The 12525-nt window shown below is 36.1% G+C and overlaps 1 protein-coding gene across 6 annotated transcripts in view; it reads left to right on the forward strand.

Moving 5' to 3' along the window:
* Window positions 1–12525, forward strand: part of ELF1 (E74 like ETS transcription factor 1) — a 108094-nt gene that overhangs the window by 77319 nt on the left and 18250 nt on the right. For all 6 annotated transcript variants that reach the window (XM_053216145.1, XM_027064949.2, XM_027064951.2 and 3 more), the window contains exon 4: window positions 11743–11850. In XM_053216145.1, coding sequence (XP_053072120.1) covers window positions 11743–11850 — 108 coding nt within the window. The remainder of the gene's footprint in view (window positions 1–11742; window positions 11851–12525) is intronic.

The following is a 12525-nucleotide window of genomic DNA, read 5'->3' on the forward strand; positions in this document are numbered from 1 at the left end:
ATGTAAGGAGAACCAAGCCAACCTGATTTGTCAGGCATTCACTGAGCACTTAATATGCCATGCTCTATATTCTCAGTAACAATAGGAAGTTGTTTGTAGGGAAAAATATAGGAAGGTTCTTCTTTTACTGCTGTCACAGGAAGCAAAATAGGAGGCCATGAACCAAATGTAGGATAAGGTACTAGGGTTTAAAAAAGACTTCTCTTCTGGTTCAGTCAGAACTAGTAGCCTATTAGAAATGTGAAGAGTTCACTGTGAAGTGTGACCTGGTGGTAATGCTGTTTTCATCAGTTTTAGAAATTGGTGCATGCATTTGTATTTGTATACATTTACATTCATGTCTTGGCCAGAGGTAGGTGTTGGAGATGTTTGAGAAAATTAATTATTTGGAAGCAAAGGCTATTTGAATATTTATTCTTAAATTTGAAAATAATAGGATATTAGCATTAGTCACAATGTCATTAACTAAACTTACACTTTATTGCATGCCAACCGTTTCAAACTAATGTTCTTTTTCGTTTCAAGATCCTGTCTAGAATCTTACTTTGCATTTAGTTATTTCTTCTTGGTCTCTTCCAGTCTATAACAGTTCTTCTGTCTTTCTTTGTCTCTCAGTAACCTTGAGACTTTTGAAGAGTACTGATCAGACATGGTAGTATGTCCTTCAATTTTATTTGTGTAATATTTTCTCATGACTGGAATGAGATAATGTAATTTGGACAAAGAATACCACCAAAATAGCATTGTCTCCTCAGTGCATCATATTAACATAGTAGATTTTATTTTATTTTTTTAACATAGTAAATTTTAAAAAGTTCATTATCTCATGTCTCACAACAGAAAAAGAAAACTGAAATTAGGTGTAATGAAATGATTAGCCTAAGATTATACACCAAGTGACTGAGTCCCCACTGATAACATTGACAAACAACTCTTAATTTTTATATTGTCCTTTTTGTATATGTTTTTTATAAAGCATGTTCTCCAGTATTCACATTTTTTGTTCAGAGGAACCCAATGAAAGTTTTTTGATAAATCTTTCCTTATCAATTGGGGAATTAAATTATGTTAGAGGTTTTTATTCATTACTGACTGAGTTGTGTGTTTTGTATAACAGAATGACTATTGCTATACCTGTATCTGTTGTGTAGCTAGTGGGTTTTTCTAGTATATTCAGTTGTAATTTCTTGATGCCTTAGTGAAAAGCTACAGCTGTCTCTGTAGGTTGGGAATAAGGGTCTCCCCTGAAAGAGTATTTATTCCTGGTTTTAGTCATCAAGGAAGACATTGGTCCTTGGAGAAGAAATTCTGACTAGGAAAGCGGCTCTTGGATCTTTAGGAGAAAGAATTACTTCTTTCTTTCCATCTTGGGCTTAGACTTGAAGATAGCCAATAACAAGATACAAACAGGATCCATGCTTCCTAGAGAATAGAACTGATATTGAATGGGTCCAGAAAATAAGCCATGTTTTAAAAACCACATTTGCTGTTTGCATATTTCTTCTCCCTTTTCAATCTCCCAACCTGAGCTTTTATTTAACTCTTCCATCCTTATTTGAGCAATGTCATAAGAAAGCAAAGAACCCTGTAGCCCTCCTAAGTTCAAAGTGAGGGAGGGAAGAATGTTGTGCTTTGCAGAAACTACAGGAAAAGAAAGAGATGGAGAAAGAAGAGTTTATAAACTGTCCATGTGAGTCCCAGGTAGCACTTCAGATGATACTAAGGAATTATTGTTAATATTTTTAGGTACGCCAGTAACATACCATACACATGCTGAAATTTTTAGAGATAAAATATGGTTCTTGGATTCTTTTAAAGTAATCCTGGGGGTGTGGGTGTGATGTGTGTGAGGGAGCCTTGGAGGCAGTGATTGGAGTATGGGTGAAAGAAGATTGACCATGTGTTGATAGTGGTTAATGCTGAAAATGGATACGTGAGAATTCATTATACTGTGTTCCATAATTTTTATTTTGTTTGAAATTTTCAATAATAAAAAGGTTGAACTATTTTTATGCATTTCAGGCTTATATTAGACTGCAGGTATCATCTGTGTGCCCTGATTGCAGATTTTCATGTTAACCAAAATACTTTCAATTTTATCATTGGTTGATCTCCTATCAAATTTGATGTATATCTGAACCTATAAAAGAAATGTATAATGGTAAACTACCACTTTTATGTGCTCATATGTTGGAGTTCCACCTAAAGTTTCATTTAGAAAAAGGTTATGGTGTGGGGTGCCTGGGTGGCTCAGTTGGTTAAGCATCTGACTTCAGCTCAGGTCATGATCTTGCAGTCCGTGAGTTCGAGCCCCACGTTGGGCTCTGTGCTGGCAGTTCAGACCTGGAGCCTGCTTCAGATTCTATGTCTCCCTCTCTCTCTGCCCCTCCCCTGTTCATGCTCTTGTCTCTCTCTCTCTCTCTCTCAAAAATGAATATATGTTAAAAAAAAAAAGGTTATGGTGTTAAAGTTTTTTTTTTAATTTTTTTTAACATTTATTTATTACTGAGAGAGACACAGCGTGTGAGCAGAGGAGGGGTAGAGAGAGGGGAAGACAGAGTCTGAAGCAGGCTCCAGGCTCTGTGCTGACAGCTCAGATGCGGGGCTCAAATTCACCAACTGTGAGATCATGACCTGAGTCAAAGTCAGTTGCCTAACCAACTGAGCCACCCAGATGCCCCATGGTGTTAAGGTTTTTTGAAAGTCATTTGACCATTAGTTCTTACGTATGTGGAGATTCTTCTTCCGTTGCCAGCCTTTGAAGTTCTAAAAGTAAAATTACTAGTGGAGATGGTACAAATTATATTTTTTCAAATAAAAGGTAACCAGTGATGACTATATCCATTAATAAATTTTCTCTTATTAAATAATACCATTAAGTGTCTCTTCTTTCATATGGATTCTTTTCTGTTTTTACAAGGTCAAACAATTTTTAGTAATTTCTAGTAAGTTCAAATGTATTTAATAAATTATTCCCTAAATTATAATAGTATCTATGCCTTCTGTCTTTGGTATAGATTTTAGCTAGTTGCTAGATCACAGCTAATCTGTTATGAAGAAGGTTTAAAATGCGTGCATTAATAGCTTAGCGGGTTTTATTATTGCCAGAAGAAATGTTTGTTATCCATTTAATGAAGGGCTAACATTTTAAAAATATTTTTAAAAGCTGGATGCACTTTTTTGGTTTTCTGTCCTGTTTCATGTAGGATGTACCCATTTATTTTGCTTTTCTCAATCTAAGCACTGAAGCTGAATGGAATAAACAAAGTTTATTAAATTAACATTGATACTAAACATATTTAGCTTGACTCACATTTTTGAAATACAAAAGGTGATGTGATTTCTATATGTAACGGTGGGATGATTTCTACTGTATAGTAAGTTAAAAAAGCAATGGTCAGGTAGCATAAATAGTATACTACTTTTTATTTAAGGGAGAACAAAGAATATAAATGGTATGTGTCTTTGCTTATATTTAAAAAATTGATAACCCCCTGGGGCGCCTGGGTGGCTCTGTTGGTTAAGCATCTGATTTCAGCTCAGGTTGTGATCTCGTGGTTCGTGAGTTCAAACCCCACATTGGGCTTTCTGCTGTCATCACAGAGCCTGCTTCAGATCCTCTGTTCCCTTCTCTCTCTGCATCCTCCCTACTTGTACTCTCACAAAATAAATAAATAAAACTTAAAAAAAAAAGATCACAAAACCAATAGGAATGGTTTCTTTCAGGGAAAAGGAAGGGACAGGGATGAAAGATAGATTCTTTAAACATACTTTGTTTTGTCATTTTTACTTTGGAACCATGTAAATGTTAACATAATTATAAAACAACACTAAGTCCAAAAGAGGAAAAATTAGCAGTATCTAAAAATTGAAGCACACTAAAACAGATGAACCTCATTAAGCTATTGAGATGTGATTTTTAAGGTCGTGCATTTCCTAATGAGATGTAGCCTAAAAAGCAAAAATAAAAATAAAGCTGCTTAGGAATCTTAAATTGTTTTCAATAATATTTTTATTGTTATTTAAAAGCTTGTGTGAGTGTGTGTGTGTGAGAGATGTTAGGGTCAAATCAAATAAATAATGAAGTTAATGTCATAAGCCAAGATTTAGAGAGTAAATAAGATATACAAATGTTAAATTGCAAAGTTAAATAAAAATTCTATAATCCTATAAATTCTGTATAAACACACAGTATAAATACATAATTCCAAAACTAAATTCTATAATGCTACATTTGAATTGAAAATATTAGTATGAACTCAGGATCGATTTTCTTCTCTAAAAAAACAAAGACAAATATTTTTTAGCCAAACATAGGACAACTTGAGTATTAATAAGGACAATAACCAGTAGTTGAAACATATCTAATATGTTTAAATCCATGACCTCATAATGCTACACACACAAAAAAATGGTCACCAATAGGTGATGCTAAAAGCTGTTTTGAAAACTGTTAAGAATCACACATTTATTCTCCTTTCCCTGTTTCAACTATATACTGAGTAACTAGATTATTAAATGAGAAGTTTCTCTTTATTGTGGTATTCCAGCTAATTATCACATATAAAAAATAGCCTTCCCTGCCCCCCAAATTTAACCAGAATTTGATTGAGCCTTCAGAACTGATTACCAGTTTAAAGCAAATGTAGAAAAAACATGTTAAACTATACAATAGGAGTAGAATTAGCAAAATCTAGACGGGGAAACTCTGCAGGACAAGCAGTCTACTTTCTTGGTTTAATTGCAAGGAAAAAAGAGAGATGGAAGGTGACATAGTAATGAAAAGAAACTTCAGAAACTTATCAGTCAGTTGCACTGTGAGGACCTTATTTGGATCCTGATTCAAACAACTATCAACCCTCCTCCCACCATCCGCCATATATGATATTTCAGACAGTTGGACATTTGTATGCTATTTGATATTAAGGAAATACAGATTTTTAAAAAGTGTTTGATAATGGTATTTTTACGTTTTCAAAACAGAACCCTTATCTTTTAGATATTATAAAATATTTACTACCGGAATATTAGGATGTTTAGAATTTACATCAAAATAATAAGGAAGAGGAGAGCATGGAGATATAGATAAAACAAGATTGGCCATGAGTCGATAATTGTTAAAGCTGGGTGATGAAGACAAAGAAGTTCGTTGTATTATTCTGTTTATGTTCGAATGTTTAAAATTCTTCAGAATAATTTTAAATCCTTCAAAATGTATATGTTTTAAGTTCCTCAAATTAGTGTATAAATTATGGTCTCTGAATAAATTTTTCACTAACAATACCAGGATAGCCAGGAGAAACTACTGGTTCTGGGTTTGGGATGGGAAATGTACAAGAATAGCCTGTAATATATCTTTTCCCAGAAGGCACAAAACTATTACTTGGGTCTTGTCTGAAAGACCCAGGCCCCAGCTTTAGTTCCCAGTGGCTGAAGATGGGACGTTTAGAGGTTGATTAAGAATTAAGGGGCACCTGGGTGGCTCACTCAGTTAAGGGTCTGACTTCTCAGGTCACTGTCTCACAGTTCGTGAGTTCAAGCCTTGCGTCAGGCTCTGTGCTGACAGCTCAGAGCCTGGAGCCTGCTTCGGATTCTGTGTCTCCCTTTCTCTGACCTTACCCGCACCCCCCCCCCCCTCAAAAATAAGCATTTTAAAAATTAAAAAAAAAAGAATTACAGCTGCAGGGGCACATGGGTGTCTCAGTTGACTAAGCATTCAACTCTTGGTTTTGGCTCAGGTCGTGATCTCATGGTTCATGAGTTTGAGTCCTGCATCAGGCTCTGTGCTGACAGTGCAGAGATTCTTTCTCTGCTTGGGATTCTTTCTCTACCCCCTCTCTGCCTCTACACTTCTTCTTCTCTCTCTCAAAATAAATAAGTAAACTTTTAAAAAAATTACAACTGCAACGGATTGAAGAATATGATATGTTAAAACCTTTATATTTTCAATGATGCTAAAAAGTAACTGAATGGCCACTTCTTTAAATGGCCACTTCTAGGGGCGCCTGGGTGGCGCAGTCGGTTAAGCGTCCGACTTCAGCCAGGTCACGATCTCGCGGTCCGTGAGTTCGAGCCCCGCGTCGGGCTCTGGGCTGATGGCTCGGAGCCTAGAGCCTATTTCCGATTCTGTGTCTCCCTCTCTCTCTGCCCCTCCCCCGTTCATGCTCTGTCTCTCTCTGTCCCAAAATAAATAAAAAACGTTGAAAAAAAAATTTAGAAAAAATAAATGGCCACTTCTATCTTCTATAAAGATGCTAGAAAGCCCATTTATTATTCTGAAAATCAGTAAATAATGTAAAAAATATCAAGTATTTAATTTACCTTTATTGTATGAACTGTGGTTCAAGATAACTAGTTGATGAAGGAAAGTTGTTCTTCATAGAGAATTCTAGCTAACAATACTGGAGGAATGGTAGGATTAGAACTATCACCATTTTGGAATCCCTTGTGAACAATGGATTTAGGCAGATATCATCAATAACTGCTAAAGTCAGTTATTTAAGGCTGATGGAGAATTTTATAATGGAAAGATCAGGCTGATAACACCTGAACCTGGTTCTCAATCGTAACAGTACTGAATGAAAACTACCAGATTTTATAGCACTGCTTCAGGAGGCACATAGAATCAGTTTTGCAAAAAAAAAAAAAAAAAAAAAAAAAAAAATTGAATCTAATCAAGCTTCTAGATATAGCTACCAGTTTACAGGAAATACATGGGCCAGGGAGGAACATACTGAGTGGCACCACAGGGGTGTGTGCAAAATCATAAACCTGGGAAACTACAGACAGATAACTCTGTTTCTTCAAAGATATATGGCAAAAAGGAAAAATAAAAAGGGAGGAGGTACGTATCACCAAATGTAATGCATGAGCTTTGTTTGGATCCTGATTTGAATAAATTTTTTTAGAAAACTGAGGCATTAAAGAAATTTCAGTATTAACTAGATAACTGATTTAAAATACAATTTTTAGGGGCGCCTGGGTGGCTCAGTCGGTTAAGCGGCCGAATTCGGCTCAGGTCATGATCTCGTGGTCCGTGAGTTCGAGCCCCACGTCGGGCTCTGTGCTGACAGCTCAGAGCCTGGAGCCTGTTTCAGATTCTGTGTCTCCCTCTCTCTGACCCTCCGCGTTCATGCTATGTCTCTCTCTGTCTCAAAAATAAATAAACGTTAAAAAAAAAAATTAAAAAATAAAATACAATTTTTAAAAGGTATGATCATGGTATGGTCTTTTAGAGATATATACTGTCATATTTACAATTGAACGATAGGCCGGGCTTCACTTTAAAATAATCGAGTGTGAAGGGCGCCTGGGTGGCTCAGTGGTTGAGCATCTGACTTCAGCTCAGGTCATGAACACATGGTTCATGAGTTTGAGCCCCACATCAGGCTTGCTACTGTCAGCACAGAGCCTGCTTTGGATCCTCTGTGCCTTGCTCTCTCTGCCCCTCCCATGCTCACACTCTCTCTCTCAAAAATAAACATTAAAGAATAAAATAATAAAATAATCCAGTGTGAGGGATGTCTGGCTGGCTCAGTTGGTAGAGCATGCAACTATCAATCTCAGGGTTGTGAATTCAAGCCCCACGTTGGGCATGGAGCCTACTTTAAAATAATACAATAAAATAGGGGTGCCTGGGTGGCTCAGTCAGTTAAGCATCTGACTTCAGCTCAGGTCACGGTCTCGCGGTTTGTGAGTTCGAGCCCCGCGTCAGACTCTGCTGTCAGTTCAGAGCCTGGAGCTTGATTTGGATTCTGTGTCCCCCACCCTCTCTCTGCCCCTTCCCCACTCATGTTCTCTGTCTCTCAAGAAATGAATAAACATTAAAAAATTTTTAAGAATAGAATAAAATAATCCAGTGTGTGTGTTTTAGGCTGGGGGGTATGGGTGAAGGAAGATTGGCTATTAAGTATTGAAGCTGGGCTCTTGATACATGGGTTCGTTATATGACTTTCTCTATTTTGTATATGTTTTAATTTTTTTTATTAGAAAAAGCTTAACAAAGGGTTTGAAATTCTTCTTGTTTTTTTCTTAATAGGCAATTAAATTATTATACAAACTAATTATATCATTTTCATCTACCCAGCAAACTTGTTTTATACTTGTTTGTGTAATTAAATATCTAGTTATATAAATATTTGGAAGATGGTAATTAATTATGGAGTTATTTGTGCCTTATTTGCTGGATTTTTTAAAAATTTACTTTTAGTAGTTCATTTTCCTCAATTCATAGAATTTCAAAGCCTTGACAAAGGGAGTAATATGCTTTTTCTTTTCTTTTTTCTTTTAAATTTATTTATTTTGAGAGAGAGAGAGAGTGCAACCAAGCAAGGGAGGCACGGAGAAAGAGGGGGAGAGAATCCCAAGCAGGCTTTGGGCTGTCAGCATAGCGCCCTGAATGGGGGGGGAGGGGTAAGGGGAGGGAGGGCTTGAACTCACTAACTGTTGAGATCATAACCTGAGCTGAAATCAAGAGTCGGACGCCTGAGTCACCCAGGCACCCATAATATGCTTTTTATTAAGCTTTAAATTTACAAGATTTTAAATAGGAGGCTTACATTTTTATATTTATTATTATTTTTTAAAGTAATCTGTGTACCTAACATGGGGCTCAACCTTACAACCCTGAGATGAAGAGTCATGTGTTCTAGTGACTGAGCCAGCCAGGTGCCCTCAGAAGGCTTGAGGTGTTTTGTTTTGTTTTGTTTTGTTTTGTTTTGTTTTGTTTTGTTTTGTTTTGTTTTTAGAGAGAGAGCTTTTCACACATGCATGACAGTACTTGGGGGGAGCACACGGGAGAGGGGCAGAGGGAGAGAGAGAGCAAATCCTAAGCAGGCTCCACACCTCAGCACAAAGCCTTATGCTGGGCTTGATCTGTGGCCCACATCCCTGGGGCCAAAACCGAGAGTCAGGCGCTCAACCTACTGAGTCCCCCAGGTGCCCTGACACTTAAGTTTTTAATAAGAGGTGTTACAGTGCTCTGCTTTTAATCACTTTGCTAGAGTTTGTGAGGTATTTATCTTTTCTGATTTTAACTACTATGGAGGAATTGGACTTTTAAGCATTTCTATTTATAGAATATGGCAGTAAAATTTAATTGATTTATTTTTCATTACAATCAGGGGAAATAGTTTCCTAATGAAGACTATAGTCTCTATCTGTCACTGGTCTCCTAATGAAGTTTTGTGCATCTTGACCCGAAAGTAAAAAGGACATATACTTTTAGAATTAAAAAACTAGCCAACAATCTATTCAGATTCTCTTGGATCCTTTTTGTAGTAATTCAGAAATGTGACCACTTGGGAAATTTAAAGCCTTTGAAAACAGCTTTTTAAAGCTATTTTAAAATCCTGCCTCTTTTTATTTTGGCTATCTTCTTGTTCCTTGACTTCCATGTGACCTATAGATATTTGGTTTTAAGGATATTAGCTGAAATTTGGAATTCTGCAGATACATCTTCCATATTTTCTCTTCTGGCTTGGCAGATTGTGGGGACTCCCAGTGTTAACCATTATCTTATGAGACAAAATATTCTTTGTTAGGAGTTTCTTCCTATATTGAGAGGAGCTGACTAGTTTATGACCCTGAACTTCTTTGTTTTGTATTCATCTTTCAGGAATTGTCCCAGCTCTTTGCTTCTTCAAGCAGTTTTTCCCTTCCATTCCCATTCCTCCTTGGGAAGGCAGTCAATCAAATTAATGTATAAAAGCAAGTTAACTAATCTGCTGTTGTTATAAGTGTTTAGCAGTTGCACATTTTCTTTTATAATGGCATTAACTAGTTCTCTCATTTTCTTTGAATGTGTAATACTTATTCTAATGCCCTTGCTTCTACTTTATTCTTGCTTTAATTTGTCTCTTTTCCTCTCAAAATATTTAAATCCTGTCTTAAATGACTCAGCTTAGGGCCATCTCTTCAGAAAACTTTCCTAACTTACAAGGATATATGTTGCCTATAAGTGTATATGCCTCTAGTCAGTCTATTCTGTACCACAAAATTAATCAGTTTGTTATTTTCTTAGATAGTACCTGAGTACCGTTTCCAGTAGACAAGGAAAAAGGTCATGTCTGATACTATTGCATCTTCCACATTTCCAAGTACAGTTGTTCAAGAGAGATAGGCATTCAATATTGCCAATTAGGCACTTGGAGTCAGTTAAGAATTTTGTAGGTTCTTGAAGATCTTTGATCTAAAGATAAATGAACTGGTTCAGAAATATTTAGGATAATAAGTGATATAATATTCTAATGCAAAGTTAAGCTAAATTTCAAAGACGTATCAGTTTCTTAAAAATCTGTTTATAGCATTAATAAAAAAGAAGATGATTTTGTTGCTTCTCTGAATTGAATAGGAATAGAGTAGTACAGTGTGTAAGTTATCACTTTCATTCATTTGAGAACAAAGAACTTTTACTTCAAGTACTGTGTTTAGATTTACTGTTTAATATTTACTGTTTAATCTTGTGTAAAATTAAAGGGCTTTTATTAATCAAGTTACATACTCTCAATCCAACCCTGAATCTGAAAGTCATGATTATATATTCACACATACATACATACACATACAAACTTAAAAGTGATGTGTGATTTTTCCCACAGATATTGAGGGGGGAATATAGCAAGGAGGAGGTATAAGAGATGTTGGATGATGAATATCACATTCAAGAATCTTGAATTTATCCATGAAAAGAAGGCATTTATAGCTCTTTATGTATTTTCTTGGTGCTAATGCTACAGCTAAGTGACTAAAAGCCATCCAGGAATTCACTGTGAAACTATTTTGGACTTCTTTCTGGGATTCAGAGATGTGTCAAGTATCTAGCATGTCCCTGGATTAAATTTTCATTTACATATTAATGTTTTTTAAGAACATTCAAATACTTGGTCTAGGTCAAATCCACAGCCGGGGAATTAGTGTTCTACAGTACACACTAGAGGAGAATGGTGCCAGAATACTAATTATCAAAGGGTGGTTAGATCCTAATAATGTGACTATGACTAAAACTTTTTAGAGATGGTAGCAATTCAGTCATAGAAGAATGGGAAAAGAGTTGGAGATTAACAGACCCATGTTCATTCCTGTTAGTTAACTAAGAGTATTGAAGTCAGTGGTAGAGCTGAAAGGGACCTACGAATACCAACTCAGTCATGTTCTAATATGAAATCTGTGGGCACAAAATGACTTGCCCAGTGACATACTAGTTTAGTGGCACATCTGAGATTTCTGGCTATTATTCCTGGACCCTTTCTACTGAAGTCCGTGCCTATCTTATTTATTCTTGAAATAAGAATTATCACAGAAACAACTAGTGCTTTCCCTCCAGAATGTGAGCTCTATTTTGTTTATTCTTTACCTCTCAGCATCTTGCAAAAGGTTTTTGTTTGGTAATAAAAACCCCATATCTTGTATAGTTTTTTTATTTCTATTTTATAGTTTTTTAATTTTTATTTTTTTCAAATAATCTCTGAGCCCAACATGGGGCCTTGAACTCACGACCCTGAGATCAAGAGTCTAATGATCTACCAACTGAACCAACCAGGCACCCCTTGTGTGATTTTTTTTTTAAAGAAAAAGAAGTAGAGAAATACTTAAGAGTCATATTCAGTACAGATTTTATTTGTTGATACAAAGTGTATACATAAACTGAAGTATTAAGTGATGTATCCAGGTTCAAGACATCTTTGTGTTTTAGAGCAATATATGTCTTATAGCTAACTTGTGTTTTCTTTAAATGTATTGTAGTTGAAGCCTCCTGTCATAATGGGGATGAGACGATTGAAACAATCGAGGCTGCTGAGGCGCTCCTCAATATGGATTCTCCTGGCCCTATGTTGGATGAAAAACGAATAAGTGAGTGTTCATGTGTTTGGTTTGTTCATGTGAATATACTTTGAAAACTTGTTCTTGCCATTGCTTGTTATTAGAGATGGTAAATACCAAGAGACCAGAGATTAGGTTTTTACATTTTTTGTGTCCCAAGCACATTTTAGGGTACAGTATTAGTTGAGACACCTTCACTAAAGTATTCAGGTAAACAAGACTTTAAAAAAAAAAAAATTGGAGAGTGAGATCTTCAGGAATAAAAAAGTATTTAGTCGTCAGCAGATTTTGCAGAATTTATTCTCTTAACCTCATTGGTAGAAGTATTAGGGTATTTATGGCCCAGACTATTATAATTTAGTGATCTCTATAGGTATTCACTAGTGAATAGGCAAAAATTCATTGAAAAATTTTCTAACACGTCATGGCAGAAAATTCACTGCCACATTATTGATCTTCTTTTAAACGTTTTTTAAAATTTTATTTATTTATTTTGAGAGAGAGAATGTGTGTGCACATGTGAGCAGGGGAGGGGCAGAGAGAGAGGGGAAAAAGAGAATCCCAAGCAGACCCCACTCTGTCAGCTCAGAGCCTGACACGGGGCTTGATTTCCTCTCTCGATCTTGAACCATGAGATCATGACCTGAACCTAAATCAAGAGTTGGACACTTAACCAACTGTTCCACCCAGGTGCCCCTATTCATC

This window comes from Acinonyx jubatus, chromosome A1, assembly GCF_027475565.1.
Source record: "Acinonyx jubatus isolate Ajub_Pintada_27869175 chromosome A1, VMU_Ajub_asm_v1.0, whole genome shotgun sequence".
NCBI lineage: Eukaryota > Metazoa > Chordata > Mammalia > Carnivora > Felidae > Acinonyx > Acinonyx jubatus.